The sequence below is a fragment of the Echiichthys vipera genome (genome assembly GCF_963691815.1).
Source record: "Echiichthys vipera genome assembly, chromosome: 5".
Taxonomy (NCBI): Eukaryota; Metazoa; Chordata; class Actinopteri; order Perciformes; family Trachinidae; genus Echiichthys; species Echiichthys vipera.
This window is the reverse complement of record NC_139830.1, coordinates 8,726,222-8,745,094: the sequence shown is the minus strand read 5'-3', so window position 1 is coordinate 8,745,094 and position 18,873 is coordinate 8,726,222. Positions and strand designations below refer to the sequence as shown.

General features: G+C 39.9%; 1 protein-coding gene across 9 annotated transcripts in view; it reads left to right on the top strand.

Moving 5' to 3' along the window:
• LOC310947220 (beta-galactosidase-1-like protein 2) overlaps positions 1-18,873 on the top strand; it is a 29,803-nt gene that overhangs the window by 8,935 nt on the left and 1,995 nt on the right. For 5 of the 9 annotated variants that reach the window (XM_083913964.1, XM_083913962.1, XM_083913966.1 and 2 more), the window contains 17 exons: positions 12-197; positions 384-452; positions 1,107-1,202; positions 2,043-2,151; positions 2,495-2,587; positions 2,766-2,847; positions 3,882-3,940; positions 4,238-4,322; positions 7,898-8,041; positions 8,864-8,944; positions 10,996-11,102; positions 12,947-13,093; positions 13,299-13,370; positions 13,714-13,792; positions 13,948-14,035; positions 15,579-15,693; positions 17,500-17,616. In XM_083913964.1, coding sequence (XP_083770090.1) covers positions 12-197; positions 384-452; positions 1,107-1,202; positions 2,043-2,151; positions 2,495-2,587; positions 2,766-2,847; positions 3,882-3,940; positions 4,238-4,322; positions 7,898-8,041; positions 8,864-8,944; positions 10,996-11,102; positions 12,947-13,093; positions 13,299-13,370; positions 13,714-13,792; positions 13,948-14,035; positions 15,579-15,693; positions 17,500-17,616 — 1,729 coding nt within the window. Of the gene's footprint in view, positions 1-11; positions 198-383; positions 453-1,106; positions 1,203-2,042; positions 2,152-2,494; positions 2,588-2,765; positions 2,848-3,881; positions 3,941-4,237; positions 4,323-7,897; positions 8,042-8,863; positions 8,945-10,995; positions 11,103-12,946; positions 13,094-13,298; positions 13,371-13,713; positions 13,793-13,947; positions 14,036-15,578; positions 15,694-17,480; positions 17,617-18,873 lie in introns of all 9 variants that reach the window. The other 4 variants (XM_083913963.1, XM_083913968.1, XM_083913965.1 and 1 more) reach the window with 4 other exon arrangements.

Sequence of the window (18,873 nt, the reverse complement as noted above, 5' to 3'; positions counted from 1 at the left end):
CCCCCCTGTAGGAATCACCTTGAAGTAGGAATAATGAGGCGTGTGGAGGGTCTGAGAGCCAACTCATCTCAGTTCACTCTGGAGGGCGAGCCTTTCCGCATCCTGGGGGGCTCCATCCATTACTTCCGTGTCCCCAGAGCCTACTGGGAGGACCGGCTGCTGAAGATGAAGGCCTGTGGCCTCAATACTCTCACGACGTACGCTCCCACTGCAACTTCACGGCTGGTTGAATACATTGTACCTCAAAGCACCAGAATAAATTGTTTCAGATAGTTGTTTAACTGGAGAAGATATTATATATAAGAATCAAATGTAGTCTTATAATCCATTACCATCAAAACACTAAACCACACACACCAAATCAGTTTTATTTCTGCTTTCAGGTATGTGCCGTGGAACCTGCATGAGCCTGAGCGAGGGGTGTTCAACTTTGAGGATCAGCTCGATTTAGAGTAAGGCACAGTTTCTCAAACCTCCCCCCTTGCCCTGCATGTTTTCAATCTGCCGATCAATTCGTTATGCACTCCTGAAGCTACTTGCTAATGAGCTGATCATTTAAATCAGCTGTGTTGAAGCAGGGATGTATGAGAAACATGCAGGACAAGGGGTACTTCAGGAGAGGTTTAGTGAAACGCTTGTAAAGAATGATGAAGGGAAGGCTTCTGAGACTCCTGCAGATGGCACTGTTGCATTGCAGAAGAACTTAGCTTCCGCAGTCTTGGGTAATTTGATACTGCTGAGATGGTGGAACATTTAGCCTTAAGAAATGTATTTTGATAAATTAGCTGTGTACTCAGTCAGTATCAGTGCTTCTTGATTTATTGCTAAGATGGCGTTGATCCATCAAATGTGCTGCTTGATGTAAAATCTACTGCTGGAAGCAGATGTCACCTCGAAACAGAAGAAATATGATGTGAAAATATAAAAAAACATAATTGAGGGGAATATTTTAGAATGAATGACATATAATTTGCAATTTAACATCTGTTTAATTGAGAATAATCTATCGTCACGTTGCTGCTGTAGTAAACATACTAAATGGACTGTATTGATAATAATAGAGCTCATAAACAGCACCATTTGCTCATGTTGCATCCTTCTCTTAGAGCCTACCTCGACCTTGCGGCCAGCTTGGGCCTCTGGGTGATTCTGCGTCCAGGACCGTACATCTGCGCTGAGTGGGATTTAGGAGGACTTCCCAGGTAAAAATCAAAATCAAGTGTTATCTTTTGTAGATATATTGTATATGCCTTACAGCGATAATAACATTGTGTAAGATAATTTTAGAATAGCCAGGCCGGTGCTAATTGAATCCTTTAAATTGGCCTGGTAATGAATTTTTCAGTCAGTTAATGTGTTTGTTAGTGGTATTTTGGCTTCAGGCAAAATCCATTAAACTTGTTGAAATGATGAAGTCACGTGATGTATTTCAAGTGTGCTCTCGCTGTCATCTATTTGGCCAGTTTCACCAGACGTGCTGCTACAACAAGAATTTGTCTTGTGAGATTGGTTTTCCTTAGAGGCTTGTACATGTACATACTGTAGATGATAGAAGGACAACAGGGTAATGCAGTGTAAGACATTTAAGTAACCACTAATGTTACTCCGATGAAAGTCCCTGATGATTTACTAAACTTTTAGTGAGGTGTTAGAGAGAACAATAATTGCATCTGACAGGCATAGCTTTCTAAAAGGATGGAGTCAGTTAGTTCTGTAATAAAAATAGATTTGAACAGATAATGGTGTGACTGTTGGAGGGGAAAATGCTGGAAGTGGGTATTTTTGGTGTAGTTTTGCCTGCGGGGAATGTGAGCTTAAGGTAATATTTATTTGATAATAATCAAAAGAGAGTGTTTCTAAGGCCACGCAGTGAAGCATGACTTTCTCTGCCCTGCACTTTATGATAGTCATGCTTAGGTTGGCGTGATTATTTTTGATAGCTGAAAAACCTAAAGAGAGTTCACAGCAAAACACTCTGAAGAACTCGTGTGGTATGTTGCTTTTTGGACATTTTTCAAGGTTTTGTTGTGATTTCTTTTCAGTTGGCTACTTCGGGATCCAAACATGAAACTAAGAACAACCTACCCAGGATTCACTGATGCAGTCAACTCCTTCTTTAATCAACTCATTAAGAAAGTTGTTTCACATCAGGTACTTTCCATTTCAGCACAATAGACATTTTTAAATAAGAACGATGTTAAATTATTTTCATAAATCCTTGTATTCATAATCTTATTTTATCCCTGCATGCATTATACCACCTCCTGAATGCTGTTTACCACAGTCAGCCCTGCGATGCAACCTACACACTTGAATAGTTCAACTTGTGTCCTCCCAGACATATTCCTTTTTCTATCAGCGACATACGTCATTGAACAAGCTCTGATTTCTATTTCACAGTGTTTTCAAAATTCAGCTGTATTGAGCACCAGGATGGTCAAGAACTGGCTCCAGGACCTAATATGTCTCCTATTTTCATGTAATGAATCCACAGTACTCCAAGGGTGGCCCAATTATCGCAGTTCAAGTGGAGAATGAATATGGCTCCTATGCTAAAGATGAAGAGTACATGCCTTTCATCGAGGCGGTAAGAAACACTGTTGTATTAGTTGAACAACGATTGTTAGCTCATAGATGAGTGCGCTTGTTTACAAATATACTTTGTTCTCCCTGCATTTACTCACTCATTTTGAAAAAAATAATAATATATATTTCAGAACCTCCAGAACCTTTGTTTAGGTGTCTCCATAATCCGTCTTTTCCAGGCATTACTGTCAAGGGGCATCAAAGAGCTGCTGCTGACCTCTGACAACAAGGGAGGACTAAAGCGTGGAGGAGTGAAAGGAGGTATTGTCAGATGAGCTGGCAGACAAACAAGACACACACGCACGCACGCGCACACACACACACACACACACACACACACACACACACACACACACACACACACACACACACACACACACACACACACACACACACACACACACACACACACACACACACACACATTTCCGACTTCTGAGCCTGAGTGGCCTTGTGTCAGGCAGCTGCAGTTCAGAATCACACACAAAGGATTCTGTGTTATACCAGAAACTTGTTCTTTTTGCAAGTACACTGGCATAAACATGCAGCAGTTTAAAGTATTTTATTTGACAGATATGCTGGTTTAATGTACACACATAAGGAAACATTGTTTTAAAGCCATTGTAAGGTTGCTCTTGATGAAAAGTTTTTTTGCATTGTCATCATCATATTGTAATAAACCCTCCTCTGGGTATTTTTAAAAATGTATATTTCTTAACCCTCATTTGTAATGCCTATTAACTTTGTGATTTGAAGAGCATTTTACTTTATAAGGACATTTTAGATGCTATGCCAAACGGATTATACTTCTTTAAAGACAAGAATAGAAGCATGTGGGTATAAGTGCAACTCAAACAATAAGTCAAATTCAAAGTCAGCTTTATTGTCAATTCTTGAACATGACATGAACAAGACATACAAGGAATCGAAATTTCATTTCTCACTATCCCATGAGTAGACTAGACAAGAGAAAGACAAGACACAATTAGTAAAGTGGCAAGACACAATGGTAAGTGACACAACATAAATTATCTAACTGCTATAGTAACAACAAAACAATACAATAGTAATAATAAAAATAATAAAGTGCAGATGGTGGCATAATAGTGCAAAACGATAGATAGCAGCAGGTCCATATGTGCAATTTGCATTGTCATTTTCTTTGTGTCTGTTATGAGTTCAGGATGTTTAATTATTCCATAAAGCTCATTCTTTGCATATTTGGGATTATTTTGAAGTGGCGTTCTGCATCTTTGTTAGTTTGAACATATTGTTCTAACTTTTTGTGTGTGAAGTGCTAGAAACCATCAATTTCCAGAACCTGAATGACATCAAGTATCTGGAGGGAATACAAGTGAGTCTCGTTTGTGTGTTGGGTTTTCATTGCTCATTATTATTTATGTTTTTGGAGTCAGCCATTTGTAGCTTTCTGATCTAATTGACCATCAAACTTATCATCCAACTGACACATCATTAGCAAGTGTAGCTCTTTCCAATAAATACACTGTAAATTCCAGTGCAGCGTTGGGGTCATTAAGTTAGAGAAACCTGAAAAAGTATCTTTAATCTTTAAGAAAATGTATTAAAGGTTTAAGGCAGTTACAGAAAGCAACTGAAAGGTCATTCTTTTGTTTATTTTTCCCCCCACTAGCCTCATAAGCCTAAGATGGTGATGGAGTACTGGTCTGGCTGGTTCGATCTTTGGGGGGACCTTCATCACGTGTACGCAGCTGAGGGTAAGACAGTCTTAAGATGGGTAGACAGGTTTTCTTTAGAAAGAGCTATAGGATCCCAGGAGTTCACGCGGTATTTCTGCTGAGTGATTCTTTATTGAGGGTGAAGCGGTTTCTTTCTGTACAGAGGGTCGATAATACTGGCTTATTTGAGGTGGGGGTAAGACAGGTTTTGTGTTGGCGAGCCAATACAGAACCTCAGAAAGTATAACTGCCTTGAAGGTAAGAAAGAGTCTCAGAGCCTCAGGGTAAGAAAGGCTAAAGACAAACCTTTTTTCGCTGAGAATAAAACAGTCTCTGTGCCAAGGCAAAGACGAGGCACAGACAAGCTCCCTGCTTTGGAGGTTGCATAAGATAAATTCTCAAGACTGAGTGTAAGACATTCTCTCTAACACTACACAAACGGGCACAGAGCCCACTCAGTGCAGCTTGGATGTACAGCTTAGCATATGGTCATTACTTCCTCGTTTTGTGGCTTTGACAGAGATTTCTATACTTTTAGCCAATTATCACAAACCGGAGTATGTTTCCCATCTCCTCTCGAGTTGACATTGTCTCCTGGCCATATATGTGATGCTCAGAGGCCATATTTTTCAAACACTTCTTTGTACAGGATTGTTCAAAGATGTGCTCCGCTGATTCTCACTGACTGCACTGAACTCAGCTAGAGGTGTAAGATGTAGGAATCACATTCATCTCATGCCCTCACACTTCCTTTTTATCCACATATGATGTAGCCACACATACACACACCGAAACACTCTAGGATTGTCTTGCCCCTGGCTGCATTAAACGAGTTTTTTAGTTGATGTAATTGTATTCTTTCCTATTATTTTTATGCTACAATGTTCTATAGGCCACAGGCTGTATATGGGCTGTAATATTTTACTGTCTGCACCTGAACACTTGACATGACACAATATATGAGATATCTAGGACAAAAGTTGTTCACATCAACTGTTTCTCACTGAAATGTGTTGTTTGTATCAAAGGTGTGGAAAACACTTTCTTCCTCATAAAACATTTGCAGAGCATATTTTTGGAAGAATTTGAAATGAACACTGTTCACATTTATTATTACTCTCTATCAGTCCTCTTCCTACTCTTGTTGGAACATTGCTACATTTCTTGGCTTCTCATTGCACCAACTGTTGATTAGTGGAATGGTGTGAAACCATTGGCAGGACTCTGTGTATCGTGTCACCCATGTGCACTCGTGGTGGATTTAAATCCTTAAGTAAAAGGAATAAAACGACAATGTAAAAAACTTACTTGGCTAAAAAATACATTTAGCAAAATGCACTTAAAGTAGTTAAAATTAAGAGTACTGAAGGCCTATGTCATAGTGGCATATACTGTGTAATGAAAATATATTTGTTGATTTCAGAACGACCTTGAAACAAATCTATCTGCATTGAAAACATGCTGGAATATTCATATCACACATTTTAAGAAAATGAGGGGCTAGAATATAATTCCAGTCTAAGTTATAGAATAAAAACTAAGAGTTGATAAGGACATTTTGCAGGGAACAAATTCATCATAATTCCTAAGGTGATCACATGTTTTGTATGAAACATTGTATTTAGCAAAGTAAGTAGTAACTATAGCTGTTATTGGAGTGGAAGTATAAAGTAGCACGGAAATAGTCAAGTACAGCTACCTCAAAATTGTACTGCACAGTGCTGGAGTAAATGCACTGTGTACTGTAACTGCATCTTTGTGCATATGCTAACAAAAGGGGAAGCGACATTGCTCCATAGTGCTACGAGCGGTCCAAAACTCTATCATACTTACATCGTACTTTACACCTATATCTTTTTATATATCTTACAAAGCTGTAACTTAGCTTACTTAGGGGCGGCAGTAGCTCAGTCCATAGGTGACTTGGCTGGGAACCGTAGGGTCGCTGGTTCAAGTCCCTGTGTGGACCATGTATGGAGCGTGGACTGGTGGCTGGAGAGGTGCCAGTTCATCTCCTGGGCACTGCCGAGGTGCTGTTGAGCAAGGCACCGAACCCCCAACTGCTCGGGGCGCTGGTCACTGGCAGCCCCCTCGCTCTAACATCTCTCCTCAATTGCATGTATAGGTCCTGTTTGTGCATGTGTGTATTTCGGGCCTGTGTGTGTAACATGTATGATAATAAGAGTGAAAATTGAATTTCCCCGTGTGGGATAAAAATAAAGTAATTCTTCTTCTACTTTGTAGGAACATTTCATTATAGCGGAAGTAGTGGTAATTTCTGTTATCAATTAAACATTTTGATCAATTGATTACTCTTAAATATAATAAAAGAAAACGGTGAAAAAGACCATCACATTACCCCAGAGTCCTCTTTCAAGACATCAAGGGATGAAAGAGCTTGTTTTGACCAGCAATCAATCATTTAAGCATTTTTAATTTGGAATGATATAAAACACAAAAAAGCCCCAAATCTTACCCTTTGAGAAGCTGCTGCCAGCAAATATTTACATTTTATTGACAGATGATCAAAAATGAATGGATTTTCAAAATGAATTCACTGTTTATTCAAACTATTTATCCATCAGTTATTTAGCTACTTGTCACGAACACATGTACCATAAGCAGTTAAGGTTGGATCACTCTGTCCTCCTGTTGGTATGGGCCTTAGAAGTATGAAGAGTCCTGGTACAATATTAATGTAAAAGAGCAAGGGGCTAACTCAAACCGTATGTACCCTATAGTATCTCCCACATGCTGCAGCGAGGACACTGACCTTTTTAATGTAACGTGCAGTTATGCAATACATTATAACACCTTTTTCACAATTCTAAAGACTAATGCACACACTGCTATCACCATCTCCAGTGCCCTCAGAAACAAACACTGTTTGAGAAACAAGTAAACAGTGCAGAACCTCAAGTTTCATTTTGACTCTCTGTCATTCCCGGCAGCGATCCGCATCTAAAAAAAAAAAATGAAAGTGAAAGCCTTCCTTATTTATTTTTTCCTCAGTAAGGATGGGAAAAGAGGGGGGGGAACCTGCGCTTTGCAGAAAGTGTCACCGCTATGAGATGAACGCTGAGATATTCAGAGGGGATTCATGTCCTTGACAGTTCAGTGATCTGCAGACTGCAACACACGCAGCAGTTGGTCACAGCTAGTGCCACCACCGTGAAACCAACCGAGTCCAGCTCTGTCACTCACCCTGCTCAATTGGTATTCACTGAGGCTGATGCCCTTGATTCAAATCATTAAAGTCAGTCCAATTTGGCTACTAAAGTCCAATTTGAATACTTAATTACTTGCTCTGCTATGTTCGCTGCGAAATAGAGGAAGCTAATTTGTGCAAGGGGGTAGGCAATTGTTATGGGTGTGCGCAGCATTGCCCCGTAATGAATTATAGTAACCTGTAATAGGATGTGTGGCAGAAGTCTGTCCATGTTTCAATTGAAGTGGAATTGAGGGCAATAGGATTATTGAAACAGTGGCCTGTTAAAGCTGATTTCTAATTTATTTTACCCATGGCTTTTAATCTTTAGCTGTGTTTCTCTGATTTACACACTGATTCAGACTAGACTATTAAATGAGATGCCTTTTTTTTCTTTTTTTGACAGACATGATATCTGTGGTAACAGAGATTCTGAAACTTGACATGTCCATCAACCTCTACATGTTCCACGGAGGGACAAATTTTGGCTTCATGAGTGGGGCTTTAGCCGTTGGAATTCCGACACCTAAACCTATGGTGACAAGCTACGGTATGTGAAATGAATCTGCTTTTGACCAGCATTTTGTAGGATTTGAATGAACAAAATTCTCTATAAGTGAGAAGAAAGAAATCATCCTATACATGGTTGTTTGGCCAGGGTTGAACTAAGATCATGCCACATCACAAAATTGCACTTTAATAGCCAATTCACAATTAATTAAAGATCTGCTGATTTTACTGCACATTCTGTACCAAAATAGTTTGAAACAATCCATGAAGCCTATAAAAAAAATTGACTCGAGTGCAGTAACCTTTTTGAAATACAGTCAGTAAGTTCAGTCTGAGCCTCTCTGCTTGAAATAAATGATAATAGGAGAAGGAGATTAAAGCATGGTTAGGACATTTGAAATGTCTGTAGATGGCGCTATCCCTACTCCTAAAGCCTCTGACCTTCGTCTGAATTTGAATATGCAGTGCGCATTCATGAATTAATTACCTAATAAAATGCACAGGAAATGTAAATTAAAGATGGTACAATGGGTTTTATATCCTCCTCTAGGGCACTTAACATTGTAATGACCTCGTTCTTGAGAAAAGAGGAGAATTCTGAAAACTGCTCCCCACTAGAGAAGACCACCTCTGACCTTCAGCAGGCTTCATATCTGCATTTACTCCTCTGAATGACGTTTTTTTTTTTGTTGCCTCAAAAAGGCTCCAATTTCTGTCAAGATAACCCAAAATGTTTCTCGGCCCGCTGCTGTCTCAAGATGTTTGATAGGGGAGCACAGTAAAAGCATCTGCCACGGTAAGAGGCATCCCTGCCTCTCTCTGGCTCCCGCGCCTGCTGTTCTGATAGGGCATTATCTTTCAGATTACGATGCTCCATTATCCGAGGCTGGGGATTACACCACCAAGTACCATCTTCTGAGGAATTTATTCAGCCACTACCACGGTGAGTGTTGTGTGTTGTTGCTGAGTCGGGCCCCACATGTTCTGTCTTTCTTTCTCTCACTTTCCTTTCATCTCCCCTCTTAAGTTAATTCTCCTTGTAGAACCTGCTCTCTATTGGCTAAAGTAGGATAACTTAGCATATGATTACAAGCACGGATTAGATATGGTTTTGGGTGTATTTCTGCATTTGTGTGTGAGATTTCTGCCCAAATCAAAGACCCTCAATTACCGCCTATTGTGAAAATTACATTTTAGGCCTTTTATCATGTTTATTGCTTATGCAACTGTGTCTGTTTGTAAAACAAGGGTTTGTGGTTGGGAGCAGAAGTCTCAAGTGTTGTGTGGCATGGACTGATCATGTAGCAATTGGTATTCTGGGATTGAATCCAGCACAGCAAAGTCATAATTTTTTGCCCTGAGTTGTGGCGATTCAAGATAGTTTGAAAGGCCGCCTGTGCGTGATTCATCCTTACGCTTTGTAGTCTGCTGAACAATGAGCAGTGACCTGGATATGAGAGCAAGTCTGAGAAGGCTTGTAGTTCTGCTTAGCAACTACAAACACATAACACTTGATCCATTCTGTAATTAGATCATTTTGATATTGTATCATTTCTTGGTTGTCAAATCATGAACATTGTGTTGTTAGTTCCTCTTTATCCTGTGGTTTTAGTTTTTGCATAACCTAGTTATCAGACTGATCCGTCAAAAGTCTAATACTGATCTTACTGACAAGCTTTCAGAATCACACGCAATCATCAGTTGACGATCTGCGAGGAAAGTCAAATGTCAAATATGAGCAAATTTGAACCCTACCAGTAAAAGATGTTTTTTTTCTGTACAGGATTATTTTATTTATTTGGGATAATAAGGGCTTTGTTTTGACAAATTGTTTCATAGAAATGTTTTTTCAACACACACTCACAAATAAAGGTGTAGGCCTTTATCGTCAGCACTTCTCTAAGTGATCCAGCCGTTACCTCTTGGTGATAAGAAAATGCTGTCAAGCCTTTTCCAGAGGGACTTCTGTTGTCTGTATGCTTTAACACCTTTAAAAGCATTGAGAGGGCATAGGCAAGCACTGTTTATTGTTGTCAAGAGACTCTCTCGAAACATGGAGTACAAACTGAATGCTGCTACGGAGGGTAAATGGCTCGCCCAAGGAGCCTTAAAGCAGCTTCCAAGTGACAGGTCACTTTTTAATGATTGGTATAGAGTGATTCGAAGGCTTAGGAGAAGGACGACTCCTTTAAGAGAATGCAAAATGGGATAGTCTGCAGTGCTTTGATATCTCAGAAGAAAGTCCAGTAGTTTTTTGTGTATTTTAGTGAATAGTTTTACCTGTTAAACTTGTATTGTAGGTATTGTACAATACAGTAAATTGAGTGTGAGTAGGCCCTTACGTGTATTGTAAGTGTACTTGCATCTTTGCCGAGTATTCAGATCTGTGTGTGTGTCACTGTCAGTTTTGCTGCGTTCACTTGTACTCGGAAATCGGGATCTTCTATCTTCTGCTGAGTAAAAGTGCAATGAAATGGAACGTTCAAGTCTGAACTCCGAGTCAGGCTCACTCTTATGTGTCTGGGACAGGAGGTCCCAGAGGCTCACCTGCTGTTACATCTTACCGTCAATGCGGCCGAAACAACCATCTGAATTCTTAAAGATTACAACTTTAAGCAGAACCAAAGTTTATAAATCATCCTGCTTGTCCTATGTACCAAGTGTGCCCAAAACATGGTTTTAGTTTGTTGTTAGACACAACATGGTTTTCAGTTAGCCCTATTCTGGTTCCGTCTTTATTTCCCTCAGGTGTGATACCATAAGTAGATGTGTAGATGCAAGGGTTTTTACATTGGCAAGTTTTAAGAGATTTCTATAAAGATCATAAATACCCATTTTGAACTCCTTACTGTAAATGTATGCATCATGTTGTAATAATATAAAAAATCCCTTAGTTTGGACTTGTTTGCATCGCACGGGTAAATGAAGAATGGAGGAAATGTGAATAAAATACAAACTGCATCATTCCCCTTATTTTTCGTCCTTGTTTTTCAGCCCAGCCTCTCCCTGAATTGCCCTCTCATCAGGAGAGGCGAGCGTACCAGCCTGTTGTCATCCAGCAGCACTTGTCTCTGTGGGACAGTCTGCATTTCACTGACAAGGTAAGCTACAGATGCACAGAGAGTGCCAACATTGGAGGCACAGAAATAATAAACATCGTCCATATAGCACTGCTCAAAACAGAGTCAGAATTTTGTCGACGGATAACATAATAAATATTAAATGCATATGTAATACACAAAAGCCAATCAAATAAACGAAAATATAATTTGCTGTTATGGGGACATGCAGCCTGTTGCGCTTTGTGCACTTCTTAAAAAATATATATTCTCCTGCTCAAAGAGACTTCCATGGCACATGCTATTCTCAAATGTGATTCCCTAAGACTGTCCTAGCCCGAGGACAGATTTACAGTCCCTACTGTACAGTGACTGTAGCACATTCTACATCTGCCTACTCAGCACAGAATTTCTGCTCACCCTATAATGACATATTACATTTGCTTACTGTAATAACTGTTATCAGTAGTTATTATACTTTGTTAGAAACTTTGGTAGCCATATTTTACAGTGAATCATTAGCAAATGATAGAAACAACCCCACCGTTAGGTCTGACCTACCTCTCGACAGTGGCAGTAAGGGCACACTCACACTGTCCATCCGTACCTTGCCGCGGGATTTAGGGTACTTGTCCCCCCCTCTCCCCCCCATGGGCCAGGCCCGTCTGTACTCACACTACCTGGGCCTCGGCTGAATGCTTCTTGCCTGCCTATACGTCATCACGCCGTAACACGTTTCATGCTTTGATTGACGTCATCGTGATGCGTCGCTTTGTTTACAAATCTTACCATAGACCTCTGAGTTTTTGTGCGTCTTGTCCAACTGTTTTTGAATATTTTCTTCTGACCAAATCTGCAGTAAACACCCCACCTCCGCATCACACCAACATGAACCTTTCGCCGCCATTGTTTTAAACGTCCGCATGGTCCGTCCTTCTTTCTTCTATGTCCGAACAGGCGCACATAAAATGACGTCAGAACCGGCGTAGGCCTCGTGCTCGTACACGTGCGCACGCTCATGCGTGTAAATGTGCAAACGTTCTTTACAAAAGCCCACCTCTCCCAAACGGGCCGTGACTGGCAAGAGTACGGCGCCTAGACGTGGTACGGTTGCACTCACACTTGTCAAACGAACTAGACTTTAGCCGTGAAACGTGCTTGGGCACGGTACGGATGGACAGTGTGAGTGCATGAAAGCAAAATCTCTCTGTTTGGCAAAAGATTGATTAATAGCCTGTTTGAAGGTTTTCATGTATGTTCCTTTTCATGTCCACCAGTCTAGTTTGGCCATTTAGGCGATGCTCCTCTGTGGCATTTATATTCAAACCAGAAGTAGCACGTCTTGCAGTCACTTACAACATTAATTATTCACTCCCCGTCGAAATAATTTGCTTCCCTCTGAGATGACAATTACTTTGTCCCTGACCAGGCACACGACCTTGTTTAAAACAAGCGTTTTCTCTTCAGAGGCTTCAGAGAGACTGAGTGGGATGTCTGAGTTTTATATTGCATCTGTGCGTTTGGTAGGACATGGTTAATCGTGTCACAGCAGCGAGTGTTTATTGTCTTGTGAAGAGAGCATAATGCACCTCCCAAGGGTATGCAAAAGAATGCTGCTGAATAAAAGAATTGCCCTGAACCCCAGACAGGAAAGCTTCATTAGGTTTGATAAATCATCACTTTGAGAGAAGCCATCTTGCAAGTGGGAGATTGTGCGGTGGGAAGCATGAGATCCCATCTGAAGAGAGTGGTATCAAGATTGTGTGTTATACAGTAATATCCGTGTAACCATTTTAAGGAAACCTCTTTAAAAATATGACCTGGTTTTAAAGATACATTGTATGAACAACAAACCTTTTGTCTGTCTTTTTTTGCATTTTTTTTAGCCTTTGAAGTCAGACAGGCCAGTGAACATGGAAAACCTCCCTGTCAACCATGGCAATGGTCAGTCGTATGGTTACACACTGTATGAGACCACCATCTTCAGCGAAGGAACCCTCAACTCTAACAACAACATCAGAGACAGAGCACTGGTGAAGAAAGACGCTGACATAAAGCATCCACATTCACACATTTACCATCTTCTTTGTTAGAAATCACACCCCTCACCAGTGTACTTCATCGCTTCAATCATCATGATTTTATTGTTTAGACAAACATAGTTAGTATGGTTTGTTTCTCTTGTGGCCTATTTTCAGGTTTCAATATATTTGCTTTCATATTTCCTTTTCATCCAAGGTTTTTGTGGACAAACAATTTGTTGGTGTTCTGGATTACAAGACGCAAGAACTTGCACTCCCTGATGGGAAGGTACCTTGTGTGTGTGTCCTTTTGTATGCAGTTAAGACTTAGTCTGCTGTTGGCACATTAAAATTAAACAGCATGTGAAAGCTTCAGGAGACGCTGATAGATGTTTTTGGCAGCAACGTCCCAGTATTAAGCCAACAGCAAACCTTCAAACAACTGTTTATCTCAACACGTTTGAATAGTCAATTCAACCTTAAAGAATAGTGCAGACTCAAATTAACCTTAATCAGTTGCTAAAGCCAGACAAGCCGAAAATCATGTTTTCCCAATTTTTCTGTTATTCTTTCCATTGAGGAATACTGCTGTATTTCAGTAATGTGTGGCTTTATCCTTTTTTCCACTTAAGGGAAAAAGAACTTTAAGTTTGCTGGTGGAGAACTGTGGAAGAGTGAATTATGGGAAAACTCTGGATGAGCAGCGCAAAGGTATTACTTGTTCTGAAAACTGATAGCTTTGTAAATGTTCCAGTCATTCAAGTGTTGCCAAATTCTGTTTTTCATTCGATACCTTGAAGGAAACTTATTCACTGTGTCTTAAGATCCGTAGAAAAAAATGAAAGCAGCTTTGACTCACCTTTCAGGTCTTGTTGGAGATATCGAGTTGAAGAAGCGCCCCCTCCGTGACTTCATTATTCGTAGTGTGGATATGAAGCCAGGCTTTGTAAACAGGTTTGTGTCTTGCATTTATTACCCAGTTCCCCTCCATGTTTGCAATTACGCCTGCCTGCTCCTCATTCAATCCAGATGATTATCTCCCTGCTTAACACAATTACAGTCTGAACATGATGGCAACATGCAGGAATCAAAACACAACCTGCCAATCCAGCATCTCATGTTAAACATCTTACTGTGCATTATAAGCATTATAAGCAGTGCAGTAGGCAGATCACATGGCTGGAGTCAGGTAAGATCTGTGCTGTTATCAATGTTCTAGAGGCTCAACATGATAGGGAACTTTTTTACCTTTTTGTGTGGTGATTACTTGTTCACAGTGACAGCACAAGGTGTTCGTAATATACAGTACTAGCAGACCTCAAGCTAATATTAAGTTTCTGGTAGATAAAGAAGAAGAAGAAGAATTACTTTTATTTATCCGCAAGGGAAATTCAATTTTTTATAATAAAAACACTACATGTAACCGGTTAATTGATTCCAGATTTGGTCTTTGCTGTGGCTGTCATGGATGTCGTTTCAGCATCATGCCAAACTCGCTGCATCAACAAAGAAGAACAGTATTTGAATTTTGAGGAGACATATCCTTAACAGCATGCAATGTATCTATCAAAGAACTGACAAGATCATTGCATCAACACAGAGACTGTGGCTTAATGCAACTGTTCATTAAAACCTTGGGATTTGTTGGATGCAAAAGGCTGTCTTAAGCATGATGGTTTTTTTTTACAGATTTGCAAACATGGCGGTTGAACTTTAATGTGGCACCCATGTCATAACAGTCATCATTAGGTCTGATAGTTTCAACACAACAGCCAAGCATGCATTATATGGTCATTTTGGTTGGACCCAGTGCACCCTGAAGTGCTAATGCATTTCCCTCATGATGTTTTCATATTACAATATTATAATTCCTTCCTACGTTGCTAATGACATGCAACATTAGTGTCTTAAACACCAGAGAAGTAAAAAGATGTTCCACCACCCTTCCCAATCACAAAATCTTTGTTGATATTCAGAGTTTCCTGTATTGGCTACCCCCTGTATGCAACTCACATTTGTTGTACAGATAATAAACTGACCTTTTAGATTTGTACTTAGTGGACTAGTTACATATATTTTCAAGCCACTTTCCTCATGCGCCGAAAAACTGCAATCTCTTTACCTGTGCAACATTTTGAAAATGTCAAGGCCTGAAGTCCTTTATGAGTGAACACTAAAAAAAAAAGAATAACTGAGGAATGGGTTTTTCTTTTATCAATGCAACCTTTTGAATTTACTTAGATGCAATATAACCTATAGCCAAAACGAAGATGGTGACGCTTTTATTTCCCTGGAATTCTCACTTGATGTTTACTGTAGGTATATAAATTTGAATGACATAATACATTGTGTACTCAAAGTCAAGACTGAATTTTTGAGAAAATCCAAGAAACTATCTAGTATCTAAGCAATACATTACATAATCAAGGTTTATGCTTTCAGGCCATGAAACATACAGTGTTGTGAAAATGAAATGCAATGTATTCTCCTTTTACAGACTTGAGAGTTCAGGCCACTGGATGTCCATGCGCCAGCGGCCCTCCTTCCCAGGTTTTTTCCAGGCCAAACTCTATGTGAACCATTACCCTAAAGACACCTTCATCAAACTCCCTGTGAGTAGAACAACCAGTGGGCCTGCAATCCAGTATAGCTGCACTACAAACTACAGACTTAGAAACAGACATTAAGTTTATCCAATAGCATTTTGACAAAATCTGTGGGGGCTATATTATTGGATAGAATTTCTGTATATTGACTGTTGTTTTCTTTGTTTTTGACAAACATCTCATAGATTCACAGTAAAATAATCAAGTTAAGAATTGACTTTATTGGGACTTTATATAGCATCTTTCTCAGTACCCAAGGTGCTTCACAGAGTCCAGGTTTTACTCATTCACACAGACATACATGGTGGTAAACTACAATAGTAGTCACAGCTACCCTGGGGCAGACTGATGAAAGCCCCTACGGCCCCTCCGAACACCTCCTTGAACATACAGCAGTCATACACATTAACACAAGGCAAGGTGGGAGAAGTGCCATGCCCAATGACACGACTATGACACTAGTAGGACAGGTCGGGGATCGAACTGCTGACCCTTCAAGGTGCAAATACTAGTGGGATTCCTCAATACTTAGACCATGTGCATTTGCAGAGCCATACTAGCATGCTAAATCCATGAATGGATTACTAACCGTGCCTACCCATTGACATATTAAAGAAGGGCCTAACAGGCAAAGGCCCAGTGGCAAATAAGGTCAGGGGCCCTGACTCATAATATTGCTGAAAAGAAAAAGAGAAAATGATCACAAAGAGATGCTAAATGACCACAAGTATAAACCCTAGGGATCCAAAACAACCACAAAGAGATGCTAAATGACGGCAAAGATAAGCAAAATGATTAAAAATAGATATAAAATGACCACCTATAGAAACAAGACCTTCGGACATTGGCAGACCCGCTCTACCAACTGAGCCAAAGCCCACAATAAAATCAATCAATCAATGGATTAATTATCAAATCAAATGAGAATGTCAGGTTTTACTTCCTGCAAATTTAATGGAAATCAAACTGCACATTGTATTGATAACTTATTGTTACCGGAGCTTTGGTCAGAATATTTTAGTAGCACAGGACTGCTATGTATTTATAAAGTTCTGGTCCAGTTAGCTGCTTTCACCACATAGACAATAGACATGGGGATCTCTTCTTTGTAGACCTGACAGGCATTTTGTCAGATTCAGTTTTAATATTATTATTGTTATTTTTCTTTCTTGTGTAGTGTTGGCTTACAATACGATTTGTTATAATCAGGCTCTTGTGGTATCTTCAGATCCAGAATTCTGACAAGTCTGCAGAATTTCCCCAGATTTAAAAAAAAAAAAAAAAATGAAACCTCAGGATCTTATGCAAACGGGATGTCCCAACATATGTTATTTTGACTGAATTAATCTTAACTGCATACTTTATAATGATCTGCAAATGATATAAAAGAAATGTCCCCAGGGAAATAGCTATTTGGCAAGCTTTATTGAGTACTAGCTCACTAATGAATTGGCTATATATATACACACAATACTGTTATTATTTCATTAGTGGGAACAGCGAACATCTTAAAAGACTCTTCACAGTTAAATTGATGCCAATTTTAATGCAATGCACATTATGCAGTTATTGATTAAGTGCCTCTTTACCCTCCTGTTATGCTGTATATCTCTTTTTTTAGCTTGTAAGTGAAGTGGCTGGATGTAGAGAAGCAAAGCGAGGAGGTGCAATAACAACTTAGGATGTCATGGGAAAATTATGGCTTTTTCATGTGTTGTTGTTTGTGATGAACATGTTTTTTTTTACCCATCAGCATTTAATTGGCTGAACCTGCCTGGTGTCATGGTAAACAGTCACTGGCTGTGTTCACAGGGCTGGAGCAAAGGTGTGGTGTTTATCAACGGCAAAAATCTGGGTCGCTATTGGTCCATCGGTCCCCAGCAAACCCTCTATGTCCCGGGCCCCTGGCTTCACAAAGGGGACAACCAGGTAAGGTACTTCTGTCTCATCCATATGTGTTTATACTTTCTTAAAAGTCACAGTTACAGTGCTGAACACTTGTTTTGCACTAGCGACATTTCATCAAGAGTATCCTAAGCCCTTTATGCAACTACACATTATGTTGCTATATAGTGGATAGTAAGGCCACGGAATGACTTTTTCTTGTGTATAGTGCTACTACTAGGGCTGGACGGTATGGCCTAAAATTTATATTACAGTATTATTTGAAGCACGGACAGTACCGGTATTGTGATGGTTCCTATTCCATCTTTGGTTTAGTGAGGCTGCAATGACCACTTGTGTTTCTTGTTTTGAGCTCAGCATGGTTGGGCCCAATTAACCTGATGTGGAGCCACTTGGCCCTAATGCCCTTGAGCTTACAAAACAGTTCAAGGCTATGCAGTCTCTCACATCCGAACCATCCCAGCCAGTAGATGCAGCTTTTTGTTTTGTTTGCTCTATTTTACACTTTTTTTCTGTTATGTTTGATTTAATTGTCATTTCATGGCCTGGGGCCGAGTTATGACATAATGGGGGCTTGTGCCGGTTTTTCCCTTTTATCATGGGATTCTCAGGTGAGATTGGGTGGTTTGAGTGTTTTCTCTTCAAATTATAAAATACATGTGGATGGTAACCTACATTGTGTGGATTTTGTCCAAATGGTTATTGCTTCTGTGCTGCAGATTTTGGAGATTTGATGTGGATGTGCGGAGAAGTTTGACATACATACATGCATGCTTTTGTGCCTTTGTGTTAACATGTGGCGTGAGTGTTGGCAGGTGTTGATTTGAGGGAAAGAACAACTTATTTGGGATTGTTCGGCTGGATAATTTGAAGAATCGGTTCTGTGCTGGTGATTTTGTAAAACACTTGTTGAGAGAATACGTTTGACTGCTTGTGATCTGCTCTGTTATCAGCTGGCTCTTCAGCTGGCCCAGATTAGGCTGTGTTGCAGGTGTGTAATTTTCTTCTGATGTGGAGAGAGAGTGGGAGAGAAGTTTTCCTTTGTAGCCTGTCGTGGCTTTCTTCTTTTGAGTTTGTTGCAAATCATTATCGGTAGTGTTGTGGAGAAAGCAGTCGTAGCATTGCTTGGAAGCATGTCTGTTGTTTAGCCTTAAATTACACTTTATTTCTGTTGTGTTTTTATTTTATTGTAATAACATATCATTCTACTGCTCTCCTTTGTTGTGTCCTTTCCACGTGTGTTGCAGCACAGTGCTTCCATTTCAGCTCAGTGTGTGAGTT